At 39.0% G+C, this 26,975-nt stretch overlaps 2 protein-coding genes across 6 annotated transcripts in view; one reads left to right on the plus strand and one right to left on the minus strand.

Moving 5' to 3' along the window:
• Positions 1–9,223, plus strand: part of chrm2a (cholinergic receptor, muscarinic 2a) — a 70,192-nt gene extending 60,969 nt beyond the window's left edge. For both annotated transcript variants that reach the window (XM_068306969.1, XM_068306970.1), the window contains exon 3: positions 1,123–9,223. In XM_068306969.1, the coding sequence (XP_068163070.1) occupies positions 1,164–2,669 (1,506 nt within the window). In that variant the 5' untranslated portion in view covers positions 1,123–1,163 and the 3' untranslated portion in view covers positions 2,670–9,223. The remainder of the gene's footprint in view (positions 1–1,122) is intronic.
• A 215-nt stretch (positions 9,224–9,438) lies between these two features.
• Positions 9,439–26,975, minus strand: part of ptn (pleiotrophin) — a 35,983-nt gene continuing 18,446 nt past the window's right edge. Inside the window, exons 2-5 of one of the 4 annotated variants that reach the window (XM_068306973.1) lie at positions 20,684–20,778; positions 19,515–19,691; positions 16,576–16,737; positions 9,439–10,101 (exon numbers count right to left, since the gene is read on the minus strand). In XM_068306973.1, the coding sequence (XP_068163074.1) occupies positions 10,046–10,101; positions 16,576–16,737; positions 19,515–19,691; positions 20,684–20,777 (489 nt within the window). In that variant the 5' untranslated portion in view covers position 20,778 and the 3' untranslated portion in view covers positions 9,439–10,045. The remainder of the gene's footprint in view (positions 10,102–16,575; positions 16,738–19,514; positions 19,692–20,683; positions 20,779–26,975) is intronic. The other 3 variants (XM_068306972.1, XM_068306975.1, XM_068306974.1) reach the window with 3 other exon arrangements.

A 26,975-nucleotide genomic window follows, 5' to 3' on the forward strand; every position in this document is an offset into this window, starting at 1 on the left:
CTAAAAGCTGTGAGTCAAAAGCAGACCAGACAAACTCCATTACTTCTCATATTACAGGCGTCTGAATTGAGCAGTGTAGAAATCAAAGCAGTGTCTATCACACGGGAAAATGTTTAAGGCTAAAAGCAAGAACCAGAGTCACTCGAGGATCAAAAGAATTTCATAGCACTATATGAAAAGAATTTTCAAGTGGAAGTTGAAAACGGACCTTTGAAAATAAAATGTCAGAGCCAATTTTGTCAATAATTCTTTCTAAAGTTTTCATTGAACTCACAGGATATAATTACAGTTTTCCGTGTCCTTTTAAAGCTTGTATGCGCCAACTCTGCACAGTTAAAAAAAAAGATCACATTTCCTGCAAATATAGAGGTATGGAAGCACATCTATAAAACACAGTAATTGAAACTATTAGTACTTTGGGTTACTAGGGATTGTGTGTTCCAAAATGTTTGTTGCATCGCAATATCCTCATTTGGTTCATTTGGTTTGTGGCATCTTTCTTCTCATGTAATTTTCTCCAGCCATTTATGAACATTTAGGCTGTGCAGTCTACTTTAATCAGTAATAAAGCTCTAATTTAGGGCGGCAGTGGCTCAGTGGTGGAGCAGGTCGTCCTATGATTCAAGATCGGCGGTTCGATTCCCGGCCCCCACCGAGTCATTTGTCGTTGTGTTCTTGGAAAAGACACTTTACCCTCCTTGCCTCCAGTGGGGCACTCGCTGGTGTGTGAATGTATGTGATCGTTCCGGTGGTGGTTGGAGGGGCCGTAGGTGCAAATTGGCAGCCACGTCTCTGTCAGTCTGCCATCACTAAGTATGAATGAGGATTGAATGAATAATGGATCCAATGTAAAAGTGACTTTGAGTGTCCAGAAAAGTGCTATATAAATCTAATCCATCATTATTATTATAATTTGTTAATTTGTTGTCTGTGCACCAATAGTAACAAATGCCTCGCCCAGAAATTTAAATCAATCCTTTCAGTTTTGAGAAAGCAATAGAGTACTCCTGAATGAATTATTTGAATAGTCTAAAATAAACATGTTTTCACCATGACCCTGTTAAAATTTTTCTAATGAGTAAAAACCTGAAGCTGACAGTGGTGTTTTGCACTCTTTTCCAGGTCCCGTCTGAGTAGGAGGTGGCAAGAAAAGACCAAATGCCATGGATGTATTCAATTTCACCTACTTGAATGCCTCTGAAGGCAATGACACAGAAGTCGTGGAAGAGAGCGAAAGCGCCTACAAGACTGTGGAGGTGGTGTTCATTGTGTTGGTGGCTGGTTCCCTCAGTCTAGTGACAGTTATTGGAAATATCCTGGTCATGCTTTCCATCAAAGTTAATAGGAACTTACAGACTGTCAACAACTATTTTTTATTCAGCCTTGCATGTGCTGATCTAATTATTGGACTCTGCTCTATGAACTTGTACACAGTCTACATAGTAATCGGGTACTGGCCCCTGGGGCCAGTCGTGTGCGACTTGTGGCTTGCCTTGGACTATGTTGTCAGCAATGCTTCTGTCATGAATCTTCTCATTATAAGCTTTGACAGATATTTCTGTGTCACCAAGCCTCTCAGCTACCCTGTCAAAAGGACCACCAAGATGGCAGGAATGATGATTGCTGCAGCCTGGGTCCTGTCTTTCATCCTCTGGGCACCAGCCATCCTCTTCTGGCAGTTCATTGTTGGTGGGCGAACAGTGCCTGAGAAGGAGTGCTACATCCAGTTCTTCTCTAATGCAGCAGTCACATTTGGCACTGCTATTGCCGCCTTTTACCTGCCTGTCATCATCATGATTCAACTCTACTGGCAGATCTCCAGAGCAAGCAAGTGCCGTGTGAAGAAAGAAAATCGCAAGCCGTCAGGAGTGAATCCAGAGCCCCTGTCACCTGGCCAGAGGAGAAACAACGTGCCAAAACCCAACAATAACAATGTATTAGCAGAAGACACAGGACTTTCTCAGAGCCAGAATGCTGACGATGGCGCAAACCAGCATGATGGAAAACTTCAAAATGGCAAAGGACCTTCCTCCACCACGGCTGAAGGTGAAACCGAAGGTGAGGAGGCGGCAAGAGAGAACTGCACTCCTGGAGAAGAGAAGGAGAGCTCCAATGATTCAACATCTGGCAGTGCAGCTGCATCCAATCAGAAGGATGATGAGGTGGTACCATCTGCGGCTAACTCAAGCGCAGAGACGAGTCAGCCAATCCCATATCAGCGAGCCAAAGCTGGGGGTTCCAAACTTACCTGCATCAAGATCAAGACTAAATCTCCCAAAGGTGACTGCTACACCCCATCCAACGCCACAGTTGAGATTGTCCCAGCCAATGAGAGGCAGAATCACGTGGCACGGAAAATTGTGAAGATGACAAAGCAGCCTCCTAAGAAGAAGAAAGCGCCACCATCAAGGGAGAAAAAAGTGACCCGCACCATAATGGCCATCCTGGTAGCTTTTGTAGCCACCTGGACCCCTTACAATGTGATGGTGCTTATTAACACCTTCTGCTCCAGCTGCATTCCCAACACAGTGTGGACTATTGGCTACTGGCTGTGCTACATCAACAGCACCATCAATCCAGCCTGCTACGCTCTGTGCAATGTTACGTTCAAAAAGACATTCAAACATCTTCTCCTCTGCCAGTATAAAAATATTAGGTCAGCCAGATAAATACAGACGACTTAAAGTGTTGAAGTGTAGGTTTGCCTGTGTTTCAGTGCCATTCATATGTGTGAGAGGGTGTCAGTAAAATATATGTTGGGAGAATGCTCAAGACTGAAAGAGTATCTTTGAAATTACTTTAACTGATTTTACCATTTTTTTATTACTTTTTTTCTCAATAACCGGTTGTAGCACTTTACACAAGTTCGACTGATACCAGTCGCATTCTTGTGTCGTGCAGAAGCAGCATAGATAAGGAGGGTTGTGAAAAATTCAGATTCATTCAGTGTTGCCAGCTCAATCACACAAAAAAAAAAGACCAGAGTTTATAAAGCAGAGAGCTTGAGAGTGATGCTGAGCTGATAAAAAATGACAAAAAGATGAGGAGCGGAGGAAGATCTGCGCTGTACGAAAAACACAAGAAAACTTCAAAATGGGGAAAATAGGGCTGTCTGAATTTACAAACCTCAGAAGTTTGAAATTCACTGAAGATAACCTGTAGATAACTGTACATATCAGTGTATCCTCAATATTTAAGTGTGCGCGAGTGTGTGCGTGCTCTCCCAGAGTATGTGTGTGCACTCATGTGTGCCGTCTGTTGGCATTCCTCCGATGTTTCCGTCATCGTCATTATGGGACTTCCAACCAGCAACATGTAGAATACAGTGCGGTAGCTTGTATAGATTGCCTCCGTAAATTGCCACTTAATCTACAAATGGGGATGGGTTGCTTTCAATATAGAATAGATATATAGATATATAAACACTCGAAATGTGAATTGAAATGTAGTAATGTAATTTAATATAGTAGTTACAATTTATTTCAAACTTAAAGGCCATTTGCATATAAAAGAAAAACCCTTACTTGCTGGTGTGTAATATAACAACCGGGTAGTTTGCTTTATTTTTCCACTATAATTTAAAATATATATATATTTGTTGTTAAAAATTTATGAGCAGAATTTCTTCTTCCTGGCTAATAATGATTTTTAAAGTGAAATACTTTATAATGAATTGTTAATACATGACAACATATGGCATTAAATTGAAAATGTGCCACCAACATTTGTACACACATTATAGTCTAGCAGTAAGTGTAGCATATAAACTGGGAGCATGTGAAAGATATATCTCCTTTGTTTCATTAATATAAAACCAAACCCAAATTGCAGTTTTTCCAATGTTTTTTTATGTGTGAGATTATTTGTAATTTGTCTTAAACCTTGCGATCAGTGTGACTAAATTTCTGCTGCTGGTGAAGGAACAATCCCTCATGTGAACCCCGCAGAATCCATAACAGGATCCACATTCTGATATTTCATCAAGGAACAGACACAAAATACAACCTGCCATGTGTCATGTTAAACAATAACCAAATAGCTCTGACAGCAACCAACACAAATTATGGCTAAATAGAAAGAAAATGAGATTGTTCATTTGCACTGCTTGATTCGCCAGCCATTCATAGCACATGTCAGCTTCCACAGCAGCTGTTTGATGTATATTTATGGTGGTTCTCAAATGATTAGTGGTTGGAGCTCAGAGCTGTGTCAGTACCGTCTGTAGGAAAGCATTATGGGGTTGTTGGGTTTTTCAGTGCATTGTGAATGAGTGTGTACTTACATATTGTAGGTGTGTCTGTTGTATTCTGCCAGGTGAGTGTGAGTAAATGCTGGTGTGTGTGTTTGCTCCAAGAGTGGAGTGTATTTCTGATCACAGGTCATGACCTTGTGATTTAAATAAGGGCTAATTCCACATGTTCATCATACATGTCTTTGAAACCATCTGTTTAATTTTTGAAAATTAACAAATGAGTTAATGAATTATTTTTGAGTCATATTATTCTTAAATTGAAAGATTTTAACATTTGGGGGTTTTTTTAATAATGAAGGAAACGAGAAAATATCAATTTAGTGTACGACATGTACTGTGTATTCATGCATGTCATCCATCATTTCAAGCTATTAGATAATTCTCTGTTACATTAATGTATGCTCACCATTGGTAGTTATGAATATGTATGAGAATTTGCCATCAGGAGGCTGTCACAGTGGCTGGTAGGGGGGCTTTACACAGAATCATGTCTTTGCCGAATCGCACCTCAAGGCTGTCTACTTAAAACAAATCTGGGACAGATCTTGTAATAAAAACTCACCATGAGGTTGATCAGATTATAAGACCACGTGGAACACCTATATTTGATGTTAAAGATTGCCCATTACACGCTTAGCTTGTGGTTGCATGTTGCACATCCGTGCCCCACTTAGTGCTCCACTAAGCCTAGATCCTTTTATAGTCTCTACCTCCTTTATGCGGTCTTAAATGTAAATATCACATATGCATTCATTGGCTTTCTCTGGAGGAACTAGCAGAATAACTATTTTTGCTCTTGCATTTAAATGTCAAAAGTTGTAGAAGTCCCATTTTTGCATTAAATGTACACACAGAACTGTACATTTCTTTTCTGGCAACCTAATTTGGTAAATGCTATGCTGAAATTATGTTCCGAAGCCATGAGCGTAGCTCCAATCATCAGTGTGTGAAGAGGTACTTGACAATCCTGCTTACTGTTACATTCTTTGGAGTAACAGTCAAGTTTCAATGAACTAAAACTCATCTGTTAAATTGGTTCTGTATAGATGCAGTTTGAATAGTTTAGACCCAACGAGCCACCGGCAGTCAGGTCCTGATTCAAACGTTGCTGAATTCTGATTGGTCCACGTTTCTCAAGCTTCACCCATCATGAGAGAAAAGGGCACACAGAAGACACAATTATGTCTGAACTTTACAATTATATGTATAAGTAGCATTATGGGAATTTTGGATCCATTCTTTTTACAAATACTGTGACTTGTAAAATCCAGACTACCATTTCTCTATACTGGAAATTCTCTTTCAACTTTGTGAATGCATAGGCCTGAGGCATTTTGTCCATTGACCAATTTGTCTGCAGGTTTATTATTCCAAATTAAGTTATTTTTGTAAAATAAATTTATTAATTTTTCCTCAAAGACTGCGTATGTCCACTTTTTGTCATGGCTCACGAGCCGGGTCGTGACAAAGTAAGTGGTTTTTGGTTTTTTGGGTTTTTTTTTTTTTGTTTTTTTTTTTTTTTTTACGAAAATAGCCAGGAATTTATTGATTTCAGATCCTAAAATGTGAACATAAGCCCATTTTCTCTTTAAAAAGCCATGAGCATAAGATATTTATAGCTAAGCACCTGAAAGTATAGAAGAATTAGCAAAATACGTGAAAAGTTAATATTGAATGTTGTATTTTGGATTTTGCTCCTGTTGATGCAGTGTTTAATGTTTCATAGATAAGTAACAGCTGAATAAATGTGCTTTCCACCACTGCTGCGCATACACAGATAGTTCGTGTTGATCTATCAGAGCAGCCTCACCAGGAACCGAGCCATCCATTCAAGTTCAACATCCAACCATCCGTCACAGTGATACAGTCAAGCCACGTCTGTCTGACATCTGTCACACATCTCAGTTGTGGGCAAAGCACTGTCCGGAATATAAGATTAATCCTCCCTAAGCTGTCGTTTGAGTGATACCAGCAAGAAAGTAAGTGGCTCACAGCTCGAGCAGAGGTTCTGGGGTCCCGGTGCGAGCGACTGTTTGGGTGTTTGACAGAAGGTGATGGCAGTTTATCACCTCCTGGAGCTGGAAGAGACGCCATGCACTATGAACAGAGGAGCAAAGTTCTCAAAAACCTCCTCTCGTTGCCAAGTTGTTCTGCAGACAAGAACAAAACAACATTCTTGTATTGCACCTTGTTTTTTTTTTGTGATGGGAGGTGAAACAGGGAGAGGATGAGGTGAGAGAACATGGGCGTGTGATGGAACAAAAGAAGAACATCCCATTGGGTGACAGTGAGGGAGAACAGCTATGAGGCATGTTCGGGGTAATGTCGACTGATAGCACTGAAGGTCTACACTTTGTTCACATGAAACAGATAAGCTTGTCTTTGTAGTCATGGTTTAAGGGGGTCGAGGGGGAAATAAGGGAGCATGAAGGGCTGTCAGTGACAAAATCCACAGCGAGAAGATCACACCACGTGCCGACCATGTTTGGACAAGTCGCAGCCATTCTGGGCAGGTCAGCCAAGGGTTTTGCTACAGGAATCCGAGTGTCCCAGACAAAACCTGCAGACTGGTGTAAACACATAGTGACTTAGCGCTGTTGATTAGCTTTCCTGAGTTTTATTGCGTCTTCTCCTCATGCTGTGCAAACAAAATCCACCACATTGTAATTTTGTCCATACTACATACATGCTCATGCAACAGGATACATTTTGATGTTCATCCATCATGTAGTTCTATAATATATCGTCTCCATCGTTATCAACTGATCACCATGTGCCGTCAGAGCTAGCTGGGCTCCACTTCGTACGGCTTAATGTCAAAGGGCTAAACTCCTTTTACGGAGAACACTTGACATGTAACATTTATCGGAGATGACTTCAAACTTCTCTGGCTTCACTCACGGGGGTTGTTGCTGAGAATAATCTGAATCATGTGCAGCCATGCAAGAGGCAAGATCTCGGCGGCCCGAGCATACCGCGTGAATTTTATCAGAGAGTGTATATCGACAGATTGTACAGAGCAATTTGAAGTGCCTTATCCAGAGTGACATAAACAAATTGCTCTTTTATCCCAAAATCCCTGTGGTTTCTTTGGTGTGCCTGCAAGGAGGGTCTTTAGGTTGTGCTGAAGTGTAATGCATATTAAATAGAGTGTCATTCAAATTTTTTAATTTAGTTTTGCACTGTTTTATTGAGGGTATTGTGTTTTCCAGCTCTGAGCTCCAAGTGCTATAGTTTTTATTTTAGCAGCAGCTGCCTGATTGCAGAAGCAATGAAAGTTTTGACTGATCAATCCAGAATCGTCTCGCTACCATTTAAAATCAAAATCTGTACAGTTCACACATACACAACAGTGACATATTCAAATACTACCCCGGAGGCACAGTGGGCTACTTTGTTTGATTTTCCCATCCATTATGTGTATGTGTGTGTATGTGTGTGTGTGTGTGTGTGTGTGTGTGTGTGTGTGTGTGTGTTTGTGTGTGTGTATCTGTGTGTGTGTGTATCTGTGTGTGGGAGTACACTTTTGTCATATAGGAAATTGTGATTCCCTGTGCAAACCCTGTGTGCTTGTCATTATAAGAAGATCATTGCTGTAACATTTGAGTGTGTGTGTGTGTGTGTGTGTGTGTGTGTGTGTGTGTGTGTGTGTGTGTGTGTGTGTGTGTGTGTGTGTGTGTGTGTGTGTGTGTGTGTGTGTGTGTGTGTGTGTGGTGTGTGTGTATATGTGCAGCTTGTGATATTTTTTTTTCTAAATGGCATCCTCAGCATGAAGACATCTGATTGGACAAAATATCATGGCACACATCAGGGAAGATGCACACAGTGTGATTGTGTTTCTCTGTCATCACTCCTTCCTCTTTGAACAGTCTTTCAATAGTAACAGGCTTCCAAAGACTCACTTTGACACAGATCTATGTGGTACTGGAATACATGTAAATACATTATACTGTACATTTTCTATCACATTTTATAAATCTTTTTTTTTTTGATCATTGTACAAAATAAAAATGTATTTCAAATTAGAATACGATCAGTGTACAGTTGCTTTTGTTTAAAATGAAAAATGTTTTTGAAAATCTATAAAGATGTGAATATTATGGGTTATGGAAGTATTTCAAAGATGATGTGACAACTAAAGTGTAAGGTATGATATACTGTATGTGTATTTCTCGGGGCATGATTTCCTGAGAAGTTGATTCCTGCCTTTCAAAATGACCAACAAGTTACAAACTTTTCAAATATGGAGCGACGTTCAATGGGATTTGAAGACTTGCGCAGTCAGACAGAGGAAAAAGAGAAAGAAGAACAAACCTGGATGAGGACAAAATAAAACTAGTTTTAAAATGACGCCCAGAGCCAAGGTCTTCATTCCGATTCCACATGTAAATTTACAAAGCCTTACACTCACCTTGGGATGGAGCTGGTCGCTATGTTTCTGGACACACTTTATAACTTTTGCAACTTCTTGTTTTTGTGGAGCAATAGAAGTGTTTACAGTTGAGCTGTTTGATGGGATATGAACTGAACAATGTGGTTTTAAAACAAAATCAGCAACAAAAAGGATTTAAAAAAAAAAAAGTAAATCAATAGCCTGCTGCTAGTGTTAAATGTTAAAGTGTCCATTCTTCATTTGCTCATATTGTATATGTAAATGTTCATTGTGTGTTCACGCACTGTGGCTTGTGGCTTTTCTCGCAATAGGAAAAAAAAAATTAAGTCTATTGTTTGCATTGTATATATCTATATGATAATACATTATATGTAATTCAAATGTGGTACATTTCAAATGTACATGCACATCTTTAATAGCTACTATCTGAATTACCCCTACCCCCCACCCCAGAGTCTCGCATTTATTCTGCACCCCTCCCCCACTATACTTCCTGCACACTAACAATGGTATTGATTTTATTTTCAATGAATTATTGATTGATTATCTGTTCTGGACAATAAATCTGAGTCTTTACTATCCTTGGCCACCTATAACACTGTAATTTACCTGCATTCTTACTATGTGCCATATTCCCTCAGAATGAAATTCAAATAAAAATGTACCAAAATGTGTTAGAAATTGCAGTTTTTGACTGTCACAATTTGGAAGAAAAAATGTCTGCCTTTATTTTTTTATTCATTGTCTTTTTTTTATTTTTGAAAATGGAACAGGAAACAACAGGGAATGTTAACTGACTATCATGGTGAAGATTTTAACTTTTTACAGTCAAAAGCTTGAGAGTAAAAATCAACGGGTATAAATTGAGGTACAACAGAGCAGCGGGAGGAAAGAAAAGTCATATTGTGTTGGTGGAAAGTGTTACCGTCAGCGTATGCTACTTGAAAAACTTTTTTGGCTCATTTTAATGAGAGGAAGATGTTAAAGAGCTGCAATTTTAGCAAAATGCATCATTATATCAGGACATGGAACAAAGCTTTCCAAATTAGAGTGCTGCTATGCAGCTGTATGGCAAATCCTATCCAATTTGTTCTCCAAAAAAATTATCCTAAAGATAGCATCATTATGTAAGAACTAGTAAACAAATCTCTTCCATATTCATAGTTCACCCCTACCGTTGAGTATTATGTCTCCTATTACAACATAAAAGCTGTTTCTTATCAGGTGCTAGAAAGAATAAAAAAGTAAAACATTACTAAAGTCGTATTTCCACTGGTTTTGTCAAAGCTCTATATGCTCCCTACTGTCAACCTACAGGACATATAAAGAGGAATCATGTTGAAATAGGGCAGTGGACATCTCTCCACCTTCTTCCTTCCTCCTGATGATGAGCGGCATCATCAGTCCTTTTGGGTGCGCTCTCGTTTCTTGCCTTCCTTCTTTTGCTTCTTTGCATCTGCAAGCACAGAGGAGAGGAAGACTTACAACCTGCAGCGCTTATGGAGATGAATTCTCTGCCAGAGGTGATCTTTTTGAAAATAAAACAAATCCCATTGTGTCCATGAAGAGCACAGATGCTCCAATTCTGATTGTTGTAATTGACCATATCAATTTATTTATTTATTCATTATTTATGTTTGTGTGTGTGTGTGTGTGTGTGTGTGTGTGTGTGTGTGTGTGTGTGTGTGTGTGCGCGCGCGCGCGTTTGTGCTTGTTTAATGTAGTAACACCATGCACTTCCTCCTGGGGACTGATTTTGTGTCTGTGTGTATGCACTATGAAATCAACTTGCCACAACATTACACTGGTGCCCTGGAAGCTATCAAACCCTCGTCTATGCAGTCCCTTTTCTGCTGTGTGGCTTCTCCAGTCTGGTGATGCATATGAGAGCACAACCTGAAATGTTTTATCTCCTAAAACAGCCTTTTGAGTCTTTTAATTCTTCAACATTTTTAAGTGTCATTTGTAATAAAACCAGCTAGAAATGTGATTTTTCTAATGAAAAACTCTTACATGTTACATAGTAGCGACGGTTGTAAATAAATACATAAATAAATATATAAAACAAGCAATATAGATTTGGCCCTTCTTTGTTTTGTATCTCACAATTTATTAAAAATTATATGAGAAATCAAACTCATGTTCTACTTATCATGGCTGAAAAGTCATTTGAATATTTTCTTCCTTTAATGACTTATACAAATAATGGTAATGTGTGACCTCATGATTCTTGAATTCCCATAACCAAAGCCTCTAGGTAGGGGGATGCTGGGATGTTGGAGGGGTTGCAAGCAGCAATGTTGGTCCAGCCCAGCAGGTGGGGTGATGGGAAATGAATGCAAAGCTATTTGAGCTACTTCGGACCTAGCCAACACTGTGAAGAGATGTACGTAGCTTCCTAAGAAAATTAAAATGTGTTCCCAGCTTTCACTTTCAGTAACGCAAGCATTACTGACTTTTAAATGTCGAAAGATACAATGTACATACAGTATGCTAAACTTGAAGCTATGACAAAATAAGTCAATCTCTTTACACAAAATCAAATCACAGTAAACATGATGTGAATACACTTTTCCAAAAACATCAGCTCTAAATCAGGTCTTAAAGAGACCCAGTGAGCAAAAATATGGAGACAGCAATAAGGAAAAAGTGCCTTTTAATTGAAAGAAACTTTGAGTAGGCCCAAGTCTCAAGGCAGAATCTCTCCACTTTGACCAATTTGAGTAACTAAAGGATAAACTGAAACAAGGTTAACAGTCAAACAAACAAGATGCAACAGGTTGATTGCTGAGCTTCTTTGGTTTAAGTAGGCACATTTGTTACCTACTGGCCTAAATGAAGCCCTGTCAGCTGCTGGTCCCTGTTTCCAGTTGGATAGACAAGAAAAGTTGGTTTAAAATAAATGGAACAAACTCTCACTTATGTGATACATAGAAAAGAGCCATTAAAATAATTAGTATTACCTTTGCTTTTCCATCAATCCCAAGTGCAAAAGTCTGGTGAGAAGAAAGCTTAAAACTGGTCATTAAAAGCATTTCTTCTACCTTTCTGTGAGTTTCATCATCATAGTTTTCAGTCTATATCTGTCTGTTTTGTATTTCTTTGATGCTTAGCACTTCTAGTCTTACTGCTATATAAGTTGCATTTTCTAACAAGCTGTTCAGCTCAGAGATGTTGAACAGAAGTGTCAGCCAAGCTTTTGTTCAGACCTAAACACCAAGTTCCTACTGCAGCACTCAATACTAAATTTAAATCCTCCCACATTGCTTATGGTCTCCTAGCTCAAAAAGTTTCATATAAATTAAAGATTTTTAAATGAAAATTGACAAGTATTGTTTTGTTTCAGAGGCGAAAACAGTAGATGTACTTAATTAATGTGGTAATATCTAAAAAGACTAATACTAAACTCCTGCATCATTTTTTTGTAGAAATTATCAAAATTCACCTCCATAACTCACAAATCTTCAATGGCTTGTCGGCAAGCAACCCTGTTCAACAAAGAGGTACGCTTCCTCAAGAGGTTTCAGTGACACTTCATGGAAATCTTAAAAAATCTCTTCTCGACTGTTATATTTTGGTAGGAAACTTCCACAGGCATTTAGACTTAGTATGCAAAACACTCTCAGCCATGCAAATACTGTATATTCAATTTCGTTATATTTGCTTATATTTACTGTTGGAATATTTCATTTTTCTATCCTCTCTGTTGTTTATATCAGAATGTACTGGTCTTCAGGCACAGATAAGATAAAAGGATTCACTCTGACTCCGTATCTGCTTTAGGAATGAGATCGAAACTCTAATACCAGGCTGAAGTACTTCAAATGCAACCCTATTCTCTCTCCTATCCATTTCTGACAGAGAATCGTATTCTAGGACTGTTTCCACCTTGTCTATTCAAACTATTGAGAGCAGAATCCTACTTTGACAAAAACATGAAAGGGCCTGTTCAAAGCCAATGTTTGTTCTGGGCTACTGATTCAGCAGAAGAGGAACCACGCCTTTGCTAGATATAAAAGCCTCATTCTGTCCTGTGAAACCCAACAAATTAAAATATGAGATAATTCCTTTTGTTTAACCTGAAATCAAACCTGGGTGTCCAAACACTCCTTCATCCACGTCTCACCCCTGTTTTCTAGGTCCCTGCCTCTGAAAGCAGAGGCAGGGACCTAGAGGTTTGTACAGGTATTCATGATGTTTCATTTCTGTCACTCTTTGTTCTCTCATTCGCTCCTCGGGGTCTGCGTTTCACCTGAGCAAAGACACGCAAGTCTGAATCTCAGATCACTCCCGAGGCACCTCTTGGCATTGTCTCCTCCAGAATTTGGAAATGACAGATGCTACCTCTGTCACAGAAACCAGCTGCAGTGAGGAGAAGCCTACCTCCAAAAGCAAAGGTGACTGCTCAGAATTGCAGATTTGGTTAGGTAAACCTCTTCTCCCATCCAGAGGGGTTAGGTCGCCTCACTTTTTTTAAATCCCTGCCACTCCAAACATGTCTGGGTTTTTTTTTTTTTCCATTAAACTCTTGATCTTACAGGTGTAGGTTATATCTCCATCCCCTGACACACAGAAAAACATACACAATCCCCCTCCCTGCACACACCTCATTGTGTATCTGCACCCCTCACCCCCTTCGTTCCATTCCCAGCTACCTCTCTGCTTTCTAGGGCTTATCTTCCAACTGGCAGACACGGGAATTCGTGCCACACATCACTCAATCACACTCCTCCGATAGCGTGGACTGTCCCCAGTAGCCTCCCTTCATTTCGGCAGTTGTCATCTGCTCTCAGCTTCTCCCTTGCTCACAGCTTTCTCACCTCTTAGCCTGTCACTCCACAGCCACACATCTGGCCTTCATTGGAGCTAATGTACTTTAGTACATAGCCCAAAGCACAAGGTTGCAAATCAGATACTTTTTTTCAGTCATGTACATGCATGGATTTGTATCATTTCATTTGAATTTTTTTAATATGAAAAGTCAATGATACATAATTTTATTCTTACCAAATGAATCGTTACTAATTCTATTTTAAAAGCAGAATAATCTGATTATAATGAGGAAGAAATCATGCATCATCAAAAGGGGTAAATTTGGATCACTCTCTTTTCATTTACATTTTTTTTTTTTGCATTTCTATTATCTGTCTGTGAGGTAGTATCACTCAAAAGCTTATAGACATTTTATGATGATGTTTTATTTCTTTTCTTTTTTTCTTTTTTGGCTCAATCAATGACTAAGTTTTAGTGGGGATCCTGATCATTGGGCTGCGTGATACAATGGGGTAATTGAGCTGCCTTGTGTTCACTGAATCCTGTCTAGTTCTTAATAGCATGTTTGAATGATGGCACAAGCAAAATAAGGTAATGTGGGTTTGGAAAACCGACTGGAGAGTTAATATAAATGTGATGGACAGGTGGTGAACCCTTCTTCACCTTTCACCACTTGCATTGTGACAGAGGATCCACCCTCAACACCTCTTGACAGCATAAATCATTACATAGAATTGAAGGGTATTACAGAGTAAATCCAAATTAACATTAAATCCAATGTATGAATTTGCATTTTATGTTCAGTGTGCATGAGTAAGAACTCACCTACGGTGATTAGATCTTTGTAGGTTTAACATATGCAGTCATCGGGCATGTACTGTAATGACCAATACATGCTGTGTTTCCTTGCAAAGATTGTCTAAAATAACAGCAAATGTTGTTTGACACTCAAAATAAATGATGATTTTAAAAAAATCCCCCACACTTCTGTGCACCTTCCCATGACAGATTCATACGTCTGTGCTTCAACACTGACATCCTGTATTATATATTTGCTGTAAAGCTTGGCACAGATGGCAAGCACAGCTCCTCCAGAAACGTACTGTCGCAATGAATTAATAATGTGCCGCGGAGCAAAACGTTTAACAGGCTCCCTGTTTGAAAATCAAACAAAGTTTGGCATAAAATCCTAAAACAAATAGAAGAGCAGACAGATGCATTACAGGAGTCAGAGCCACAGCTGAACACATCCTGGAGTAAAGAAAACTGTCTAAGAAGTCTTCGCTCTGTCTTATCTTGGTATTTTGGCGGCTTTACTTGACAGTTTTTGTTTGATGAAGCGACTGGAAGGTTAAGCAAACTTCATGTGCCAACCTTGTGTGCACACATGTCATCTGTTGAGCGTGATAACGCTGCAGTTTATGATATTGGCAACAATTCTGCACTCATTATAATCCAGTTTGGACAGCAAGGTGTTCATAGGGGGTCGGTGACTTCCTTGTTTACACAAGCAACAAAGGGCATCCGGTCTCTTGGAATAAATCATGTGTTTGCCGAACATCGGTTTAACAGGCATTTTGCGATGCAGAGTGTAATAAAATCTATATTTTTAGTACATCCACATGATAATTTCATAAGTATACCTTCAGTTTTATTTTTGCGTTAATTCAAGATCTTTAATTAGTCAAATTTCCACAGCATCTAAAATAATGGCCTGACTTTAGTTTCTCTGGTATGATTGAAGAAAGTTCAAGGTTCATAATTACATCACACTGACTGGACTGGGTGTGGATGATGCCTGGCATTGGCTGATTTTCAAAATCATTTGAAAGGATTTGATGAACCGAAGACACAATCAGTCTTACACTTACCGAAGACAGGATAAGTACCTACACAACTTCGCTCTCAAATACACCTTGACACCGTTACTATCGGTAACAGATCTGGATTTAAATGAAACCCAGATTCTTTTATCTAAGATTTCGACATCCTGTGTTACAGATAAAATGCACCAACTCCCCAAAGTGCGCAACATATTTAAGCTTGTCAGGAAGGATATCAGCCGTTCAGTTAAATAAACAGAGGCATCCAAGTGGTAAACACCCCTCAGCTATACTTAATTAAGCAAACCAACTAATCCAGCACTCCCTGTAACTGTTTACAGTGATTTGACATCGCTAAGAAGAACTGGAACAACTGTAAATTATTAGTGTAGTTCTGCAGAGATGCTTCTTTTGATAAAAACCAACCCAACAGGGCATTTCTTCGGAGAGCAAATAACATTCCCTGCTTTCAAACTCAAACCTTTTATGTGAAGTCAGATATTTTTTGGCTAAATTGTAGTAGTTATTATGAACAGTTAAATTAACACATTTCCTAGCTTCATTCACTCATTGTTTTTGTACAAACACAGATAATCAGGGATGATATTCCTTTTTTTCAAAATAGTGCCAATAGATGTGGCCACATCAGGCGATACTGAGGAAGGTGTAAGTTTTCCGTGTTGGAACACTGATGTGAACAAATTTCCTTCAAGATTTGCTGTTTTCCTTTTGAGTGTCATCAGCGTATAAACGTTGGGTAAGTCTTTCTGCATCAGAGAAAGAAAAAATAATCTCAATGTGTGCAAAAAAAAAAAGCCTATGCAAATTGGAGGTCATGGTGGCATATGGATCAAAAAAATTTATGACTATCACCAAAAGAACAGTGTGACTGCTGTATAAAATCAGAAATTAACATTGACTTATCCTCAGTTGAACTTAGCAAGTAGCTATCTGAATATAATGTAATTAAAATAACAAGACAAGCAGCTGCGATATCTAAACCAAACCAATTTAATGATTTAACCTCAGCTAACCTTTTTAGGAACTGCATGTCCCTAAAAAGGTTACCTGAAGAAAGTGTCGTAACTTCATGCTTCAAGACTAAACGTGTGAAAAGACAAGTGAAATGTTCTTAAACATGGTGTAGTTGTTGTCTGACTGTCCAGCAGCCAGATGTGGTTGACTTGTAGTCATCTATGAAGATTTTCTGCTAATTCTGCTCCTGGACAGTATACCATAACATGCCATTTTTTATTTATTTTTTTATTTTTTTTATGTCGTGACCCATTGACAATTGCTTCTCATCTTGTGGTGATTTAAGCCTTACAGCTTACCTTGCAGCTTGGTCTTGGGGATTTTCCCACAGGGCTTGGTGGCTGTAACAGTTGAGGCACAGGTTGCATCCATAAGGGCTCGCTTCAGAACACCTGTCCTATTCTTCTTGCCTGTCGCAAGATCGCACTCCCCCCAAGCCTGGAAGTCGTACTTGCATTCCCCTATAGCTCACAGAGAAATCAGATACTTAATTATAGGCTTTTGTTTGGTGAAGTAGCTCTGAGGGCGATAATGTAGGAGCAATCAAGCAGACAATGTGGTAAGATGACACAAAACAGCATCTATATTTGTTTTAAAAAGCAGTCATTTGCAGTCAGTCATTGAAAGGAGCCTCTTCAGCCTGGGGAGTTCTGCGTCATGCACTTTGAATGGCTGTTTGATGAGCAGTTTTAATGCCTTCGCCATCATTTTTTTTCTTATCACTGTCCAAGATCTAGAGTCAGTCCTGCTGAAACCTCATCACCAGATGCTCTTATTTAAGACAACATAAAAGGTACTTATAGATTTTTGCAAACAGGAACAGATGCTGCCTTATGGCGTCTTATATTTCTCATATAATGAAACCCGCTGATGGATGAATGTCATCAAAAACAGACTGGTTGCTGCTCCTCTTGAAAATAATGAACAAATACTAATTCACAGTAGATCGTTGGAAGTACGTCCAGCAGCACCTCACTTTTTTTTTTTTTTTTTTTTCTTGATTGGATATCAAATTTAAAACACAGTAAACACATCCCAGAGGATCCAGGACTGGTCTAGAAAAGCAGCAATGGCTTGTGCATCTTAACAGAATGTATTTGAAGAGGTGTGTGTGTGTGTGTGTGTGTGTGTGTCTGTGTGTAAGCACAGTTTTATGTTTGTGTGGTATATGTCCATGTCTTTCATATCTCCCACCATTATTTTGTTACCACTCTAGCCAGGTTCCCTAGAGACTGTGACACTCATTCCACAGCTTCCTCTCACATGAAAGCATTGGGCCCCTTGTCACTGCCTCTGAAATCCCAGGGTGCTCATCAGAGAAGGGTAGAAGGGGACAGAAAGGGGTGAGGAGAGGAGGAACGGGGAGTGGGGGAGCAAATGACAGGGCCATTGTTGCAAGAATCCAACAGAGATTTCCCGAGCATCCACCTTTAAAACCCCGCTCCGCCCTAATTTGTCTCAGAGAGAGAGTTTTGTTTGCTTACTCCCAGGAATCTGGCGGTCAGGCAGCCAATGTACTTCTCTCACACACACAAAAACAGACATACACACACACACGCATTGGCAACCCTGCAGCAATGCTGAGTCCAGTATGTGTGAAGAAAGGACAGAATGGCTGGAAAACATCCGATCTTTTGAATTTTTTTTCGCTGTCTTTGGAAAATTCCCTAACACATTTCATGGAAAATCCACTTGGTAATTTTTGCAGAATCCTGTTGGTAAATAGGCAGGCCAACAAAATAGACAGGGGTGAAAACATCACCTCCGTAATAATAATAATAAGCGTTAATAACAACCAAATATTATTACACACAAAACATTACATGAGATCCATCAGATTTCCATAAAACCTGTTTGGAGGTTTGGTTTTAAAAATCATTTTTTAAGACTTTCTACTAATCCACGGATGATATTATGATTCAACTGTTTCTGCAAACTGCAGGCTTATTTATAACAGATGAAGTGATTTTGATGTGTGAGATGTTCTCCCCATGAATGGCTTAAATGCAAAGAAAAAGATGCTGACCTAGAATATGAAATGCATTTCTCTGTCCTTTCAAAACATTAAGCCACATGATGCAGAAATAATTATAGTTAGATATTGAATATTATGTACTGTATGTATCACCTATACCCAATGAACTACAGAAGGATAGTGTCTCTTTACAGAAAATTAACTACCTCTATAATCTATTAGGAGGATGAAATACATTTCCTCTTTTTTTTGTCACGCATGCAATTCAGTGAGAAGAAAATATGTGCGTATGTGTATGGCATTTATATTGCCAATGGTACAAGCCACTCATCTGAGGAATTGTATTATGTGATGTCGGCCTGAAAACTAAGATAAATGTTAGTCCAATATTTCTGTGGTTGAGGAACATGAGTTTGTCACCTACATCAATACGTTACAATTATATATATTTTTGGGGTCATAATGCCAGTAACAGTGAGACTACAACCATTACCTTAGCATTGTATTTATGCTCTCCCTCCATTGTTACATCACAATCCCTCCAAAATATGTACTGAACACTTAAAAGCTAATGTTCACTTTCTTTATTTTTACACCTTTACACTCGAGAGCAATTTTGCAAAGGCAAGGTCACACCGTCTTTACAAGGTTTTTCCTTCTCACATTAATTTGTAATGATTTTCAGCTTCTGCAGAAGAAGAAAGGCTAGTTTAATGTCTTTACTTTTCTATCCAGAGGCATGTAACTTTTTGCCACTTCTCCAAAACTTTTGCTGTTATAATCTATACAGCCAGTTAGTAGGGCCATTATTTCCTGCAGTGTGTTCATCACTCGTGACAGACTCATTGCAGAGCAGCAGGTTGCTGCCTGCCAGTCCTTACTGGGGGAACAAAAGTCCCCGAGGCTTGTCAGTATAAGACGTTTTAGCTGTGAAGGGTGCACAGCCTCAAGCCCAAAAGCAAACGAGAAAGCAGGATGATTATGCCTGTGTCTTCCATAATGATGTATCACGTCCTTAACAGACATTTCTGTTGTACCTCTAATTAGCCAGCTTTCTCATTCCTATTGTGAGAATGGGACCATTGTTCATATGAATGACAGACCAGTATACATTATGGGAAGGGAGACAGGGAATAGGAGGCATGGCATTTTATAGAGGGATGGATGTTCTCTGGATCTTTTGCCTGTCCTAGATTAGCTACACATGTGAAACAAAACTTTAGCTGAGAGGTAGGTGAGGAAGTCTCAAAGGTTCTCTCACACCTCCAAATTTCTTCTTCCAGTTGCAGGGAATCTTGCATCGTTGGGTCTTGATGGTCTGTTTGCAGTCGGTGCCGGTACGAGTTCCCTCCCTGGTGCCGAGCCCACAATCTCCTTCGTTGGCTACGCACACGCTCCATTGCCACTCCCCACAGTCTGACTTGCGCTCCTTCTTTCCTGCTGAACCAAACACAAACCAACTCTGTACAACCTTTAAATGTTGTCAATGTGTTAAAGCCCTCCAATTTTATGTGGATTAACCCACTACAACATGTTCAAAATGCGACCTTTTGACTCAAGAGTATTGTTAAGACTTGTAACTGTATGTACATTAATTATCTGAATGCCAACTTTTTTTCTTTTACACCAGTTAAAACCTTGTTTTCCTGCTCGGAACAAATAATTTCAATGAAGTAGCCTACTGATTTAACATTAATGTTTAGGCTGTGACTGTCTGCAAGGAGTGTAGCCTGTTGCTGTCAATCATATTCAACAATGTGTCTAAGTTGACAAAGTTCCCATATCTACAACTGTGGTTCAAAATAATTTGTCAGAATGATATTGGTTTTTGTTTATTGTTTTAATTGAAAGAAGAAATGTAAACTTTTAGTGCTTATAAAAAATATTTACCCCTTGTTGGCTTTTTTTTTTTAAATTATCATCAAGGCAAATGTAATGGGTTTAGTTTCCAGCCTTAATTTCCAATGCAAATTAACTTTTTGTTCATTTTAAATTAGGCTGAACCTTGTTTTCTTTCCTCAAGTGGGAGTTGTCTAACCTATTTTGCCTTTTTGCAAGATAATGCTATTTGTCTTTGCTAAATTCTCAAAGGAGACAAATTACTTTCATCCCAATGGTTATTTTTTCGTTTTCGCATTGTTTTTCTTAGGAGTTGCGACTAAAGAAGTCGTTTAGAGGGACAACGCCCACAGTGCATCCTGCCAAGGAGTAATCCAGTGTGTGTCCTTTTTGTTGATAAGATGAATAGACAGAAATTGAAAAGGTGGAGCATGAGCTCCATCCGATGCGTCTTATGTAACACACACACACTGCTGATCCAACAGAAGTGTAGCAGTGAGTACTGTAGAAACATTTCTGCTAGACTGTGGCAACCTGAACACACATACTGTATCTGTCATTATTCAAGATTTTGCTACAGATTTTGTTTTCACCTTGCTTCTCTGCTTTGCCTCCTTCAGCTGCCATCACCGTCAGCACCAGGAGTGCCATCACAGCCACTCGTGCCCATTGCTTCTGTCCATTCATTCTGGAAGAGACATGGGAAAACAAGGGAAAAGTAGTGTTTTATTTTGAAAAGTCATGGAAAATATCTATGAACTCCTCACATTCAGCTCTGTGGTGGAACAGAAAAAAAAGATGGAGAAAAACCAATAGTTTTCCCAAATGTTATGAGATGGAGGAATAGCCTGGGGAATTTACACCAAGATGGATTCCAATATCAACATTTTGATTGTCTTCCTGCCGCTGTGTCAGTCAGATATGCACTTGCTGTCACTCTCTTCAAGCTTGTGCTGAGTTTGCCTTGATTTGTCTCCGATCTTGTTTCTCTGTCCTCTGACCTCTGATGCGAAAGTAAAGTTGAACATATTTGAAAATGATATTGACCATGTTAATTATTTACCTCCCTGTACTTATGAATGAAGTTAAGTAAAGTCCTGCACACGATACACTTTAAGGTTGAAATTTTTATTATCTGACATTGATTTTCATGCGTCTTCCAGAATGCCTCAGGATTTATCAGGTGGGTGTCAGCTATACTGAAAACAAGTCCACCCTGTGAAACTGGACTCTGTGTGTTTGTGTGTAGACTTCCAGAAATGTAGACAAACAAAGAACTGTTTCTGTTTGACACTGGATGCAAATGCATGCAGCATCTCTCTTAACGGGGAGAGCCACATATTGTTTCAGCAGCTCAGGGATTGCTGCAGACAATAAATGAGTAATCCGCTCTGCGCATCTTTATTACACACACATTATAACTCACCTCCCTCTGAATTAGGCATCAGTAGAGTTTCTCATATGGTGTTAAATGGAGATGATGATGAGACCGAGGATCCCCTGATCAAGCACACATTCTGTTTGCATATTAATGAACCATGCGCATCTGATATTTAGTGGAAGGTGACCTTCTGATTGGTTTGATCCTTGTAATGCCTAAAACGTAGCTTTGATTATTTAAAAGACTAGATACTGTCAGGTTCAAAGATTCAACCCTAATATGCTTCATGCCTTAATTTTTGCACAATGTTTCATGAAGGAAATGCATTCAATATGTTTGTTACTCAGCAAAATGCTTTGCTTACACCCTGAGGGTCTAACACCGATGCAAACGGAGAGGTTGCTGTGTTAATGAGAATGAGATGAGATGACCGGGATATGAATCATACTGTTGACGTCATTGTTGTATTAAGATTCTCCCTACAGATGACTTCGCTGTCACGGCAAGCTGAGCTTCATCACGGCACTTCACCTTCAATAAAATGATCCATGGTGAGAAACTCAGAATTTAATTTGGAAAAAAAGTGTTTGCATCAGATGAGTGCTCTGAGTCGAATGAATGAACGTGTATCAACGGGAAAGAAAATTCATGGTTCATGAAATTTGTAATGTTTACAGAGGGAATCCTGCATTTCAGAGTGACTGTTCTATTCCTAAAGTGTCAAAGTGACACAGAAGACAAAGAAATAACACCTAATGTCAGTTATAAATCTATAGAATAGTACAGTAGTACCATGACATACAAGCGACTTGACATACATGTTTATCCTGAGATACAAGCCATTACTTTGTCCATAGTTCTGTTTGACATATGAGCAGGACCACTAGTCCTGGTTGTGGAGGAGGCTTTCCTGAGGTAATCCAAAGTTGTTCTGAAATACCATTTTTTTAAGCATTCTCTGCTATTGTTGCTAAGACATTAGCAGCATTTAGATATTGAGTTGATTTTGTTTCAAAACCAGGAGTTTTGAGTAAATACTTTATTAACTAATCGGCATTAAACATTTCCTTGACAACTTCTTTCCATGTAAGAAAAGCAGTTGAAAAGTATTTTATAAAAGTAGATTTTTAAAGGTTTTTTTAAAATTTTATTTTAACAATTTAGCTCCATACACAACTATTCATTATTCATTGATTTTTTTTCTGTTGTCCTCTACTTGAATTGCAGAGTTAATAAATTATGTTGTAGTGTGGCTATGCTGATACAGGATCGCTTTTCATTCAAATTTCTCAAGCTGTTGCTGGCTCCCCATCACCAGTGTAATGCACTGTGGTGACGTTATCCTCTCAGATGGATATATAGACGGTAAGATATATAGACAGGCAATTACCTGGCTGATGGTGAAAAACGCTCTTCTGCGCTTGGATTCCTGTAGAAAGGTTAAGGCTGGCAAGGAAATTATATCTGCCATTTCTAATTAATGACAAACTGGTGCTGAAACCCTTTGCTCAATTTTGGAATACAGTCAGCTTTTTCTTTTACCTGTTTAAGTCCCAAAATGAGTTTATAACTGTTCAAACAACACCTCTGAATATAAAATAAAATACTCAAAATGTATACTTAATTATAAGATTTTATTGTAGTACCTTCTACCTCGAATTTAATTTCTACAGCACTCACTGCAACCCTTGTGGCAGCAAATCTAATACGCCTGCCAAGAAAAGTCCTCCGAATCCTTCACATGATTGATTTTATACTTTTGCAACTGTCGCAGCGCTAACCCTGTTTTGATTAAGTACTTCAGACTCCCAACTTCCTTTTTTTTTCTTTCATTATAGAATCTTTTTAAGAGGTTCCAAACTATTCATCTCCATAACCTAAAAATTAAGGAAAAAAACACTGAATCCCAACTCTGTGAAGTGTGCACATGAGTTCTAAGGGTTTCAGAGTCAAGACTCACTCAGAGCTTCACAGATAAAGATCATTTTCCAAGAGAAAGGCATTGTGGCTTTTCAAAAGATAAGAAAACCTTTTCCTTAGTTAGTCACAGGCAGAGTGATGGGCTCTTGGTGCAGTGTAGGCATAAAAGCAGATGGGGTTGATGACTTTGAATGAGTACATCCACCATCTAGCCATCTGAAGGAAGAAATGGGTCTCGAAATTAAACTGAATTAACCATTTCCCCATGAAGAGAATCAAATCCACATGTGAGACGACGAGTTCCCACTCCTCCTCTGAGTAATAAATAAAATGGAATCCTCTCCCGGCCATGTAGCGCCTATTTTCAGAGAATGACAGCATCTATAATGGATGACTGGGTGGATCGCAGCATTTAGCTATAATTTGGAAGGCATGTGCACTGTCTGTGTAACGCTTCGATAAGAAGCACGGGGGGATTGCCAGCTTAAAAGCTGTCACCATGCTCTCCTCATTAATGCTCTACCTCTCTCACAACAAACATGCTGACAGACACACCTATGACTCAATACTCTGTGATAGGGAGAAGAACAGCTTGATGTTTTTTTCAAGTGTTCACCCCCCGACAACCTGACCATGACTCGTCGCTTCAGATATCCATGATTGAACTAAAGTAGTTTTTTGTATTGCCTCGTTTGGTTTGAGAGGTTAAGACGGGGCACGTCCTGTTCAAGTTAGATCATGGAACTGTTTTCAGAATGATGTACTCGACTCAACGACAAGGATGCATACATCTGTCAAGGCTGCAAAACAATTTCCTGAATCCCCACCTTGATCTGGATGCTTCTAAAAATCTAAGCTCTTCGCCATTCCAAGGGCCACCTCTTTACATAATTTTATTTATGTAGAGAAGTTAGCTCTGGGGATATTCCATCAATCAGAATAACAGTTGGCGATGAAAACTGAACCTTAAAGGCTGTGACAGAAGTATAAGGTTTGGTTGGTATTATAACAGAGCAAGCTGCCTCTCTCCCCTATTTGCGCATTATGGTGACAGAAATAACTTACCAAAGCAAATGTTAAATATCTCATTATCTTAGGGAAAAATAAAAAAAATGCAGAACAAAGGACAGTTTTTGCAATCCATCCTTTAGATTTTTCTTGGTCCCTACATGCTAGGGAGACATTGTGTGAGTTCCTTTAGTAGGTACTTGATTTCAGTGGACATTTATCAGTGAAAACCCTGTGACCAATATTTGATTTTCCATCAAGTGACTAATCAATGAAAGCATTTAATTTATGCTATTTAATGTTACAAAATGCAATGCAATCTAGGAAGGAAATTAAACTCAATGCAAAGGAGCCTATGAGAAAGGAAAATATATTGTATCAATCTGCTTGTAATAAACCAGGGATTCAGATGAGATCATGTTCAGCAACTGCTCGCAATTAAATCTGAAGCACAGTCTAAATGTAGAATCAGAGTTCCCCCAGGATGGAAACTAGATGTCTGCAAACATCAGACCGTGTGGGTCATTCAAGCTGAAACATCAGAATCATCTAGTGGCTATTGTGGCTCATGAGCCAGTGAGAATTAGTCCTATCAAACTCTCAATTTGCCCCATTGATCCTAACTCAGCTGTGGGTTCTTGGTGAAAAGAATAGAGGAGGAAAACCAATACTGTCTACATATCAATAGACCCTCAGTAAATCCTTGTGTTTTCCAGCAAATAAACAGGGACAGCACTCTGAGGCGCAGACAAACACTCTCTCTTCATCCCCTTAATGGGAATGATGTCATTACTATGAGAAGATGGAGGAGAGTACATTGTAAGCTCCTTCACCTCCGTCTGATCCTGAAGCAGGGGAAGTTAAAGTAGGATGAAGCCATTAAACGAGTTGGTGTTAAAACCAACTGGATATGATTTGAGTTGCTACTGTTCTGTATGTGTGAAAAAGATTTCCACCATTATGGTTCTGTGAACATTAGATTTTAGTATCTTTAATTTAAAGCATTAATGTCTCAAACTGTAGCTCTTAATCTGAGAATTTGCTTAAATGCACGTAGTTATGTAAACAACCCTCTCTGGCATATTAATGATGAACACTAACATTATCATAACACACATGTGTGCTTTTTATATCACTTAGCTTTACATGAATTAAACATGTTTTAATAATATTTTACCCCTGAGATAACAAACGTTATAGTTTCCAAAGGGAAGTCTTCCTCTTTTTTTTTTTTTTTTTTACTTTATTATACGTTTTTTAAGATTTTATGACCTTCAGCCATCATCTGCTTATTGCTTTGTTTGCTAACAAGATTACAGTTTAGAAGGTTTGAAGTGGATCTGGGTAAAGAGGCCAACCCATTGCATGTTCACTGGGTTATGAATGGCAGACAAAGGTGTACGTGGTTGTGAATTGGGTCAGACTTGAATACATAACTGCTGTTCTGTTTTAGATAGAGTGGAACAGGGAACAGCCTTCAATACCAGGTCAGAGAGGAACAACCTGCCCCACACCTCATAACTCACCTGCAAAGTAAAAACAGGGAAGGCGGCCAAGCGCTGTCCATGATGTAAGGCCAATTGACTGCACAGCCAGACAAGAATAAAAGCCCAACCCCGTGTGCATTTTGTGCAAAGGAGAAAGTTGTAGGCGGCAATGGCAAACATGCTGCAATAAGCATGTTTTCTCTTATGCAAAAATAAGCTTTTTCCCCAAATTCTCCCTCTAGCTTTTCCGTCATCTTACAGCCATTTTCAGTTCTGAAGATACATCTCATATACTGGTAGGAAAGCCAAGGTTGCTCTCGTCTTCCACCCACAGTTTTGTTTCAAGTGGTAAATATTGGTCTCTTGAGGAAAACAGCCACCAAGGTCACAAACTGCAGGTCTAAAAGAAGAGCAAAAATATGGACCTAAAGGAGTAAAGAAGTATTGCTCAACTTTTGCTCACTATCTCTTTGCTATGAGGAGGCTATGCAGCTGACTCATTGATCTACTGTATGTAACAACCTAAAGGACAGTCTCAGGAAAAAGGGACCGCAGACAGGCTTTAACAACCACAGCTGGGTTAAAGACTTAGAAATAGGCCAAGGGTAATGAAAGCGAATATCTGCAGATGTCAGTTGATAAAACAGACAAAATGCTCTTTTTGTACATGTATAGCAAAACCCAGTTCTATTTCTGGACCTGAAATTTGTAGCACATCCCCTTGAAGCTAGCTAGTGTTGTTCGTGCAGCAATCAAATGCCCATAAAGTAGTGCTTGGGGCCATCAGTTTAAACAATTTGTGGGGAAAAACTTTTGACATTTAGCATTGATAAAAAAAATTTAAAAAAAGAATAAATACGGCAATTGCCCAAGTATAAATAATAATATATTGTATTCATTTTTTCTCTAAGCCTTTGGTCTTTGATACTTTTGTAGTTCAAATTTCTTACTCTTTTTTGAACCTTTTTTTCAGCTATGTTTGCTTCCGTCATACATCCTTTGTTTCATCCTAAATTAATAATATTTGTGTTGCTGCAAAAAAGAAGCTCCTCTTGGAAGAATGTTTTGCATAATGTGAGGCTTAAGACA

This window comes from Antennarius striatus, chromosome 22, assembly GCF_040054535.1.
Source record: "Antennarius striatus isolate MH-2024 chromosome 22, ASM4005453v1, whole genome shotgun sequence".
Taxonomy (NCBI): Eukaryota; Metazoa; Chordata; class Actinopteri; order Lophiiformes; family Antennariidae; genus Antennarius; species Antennarius striatus.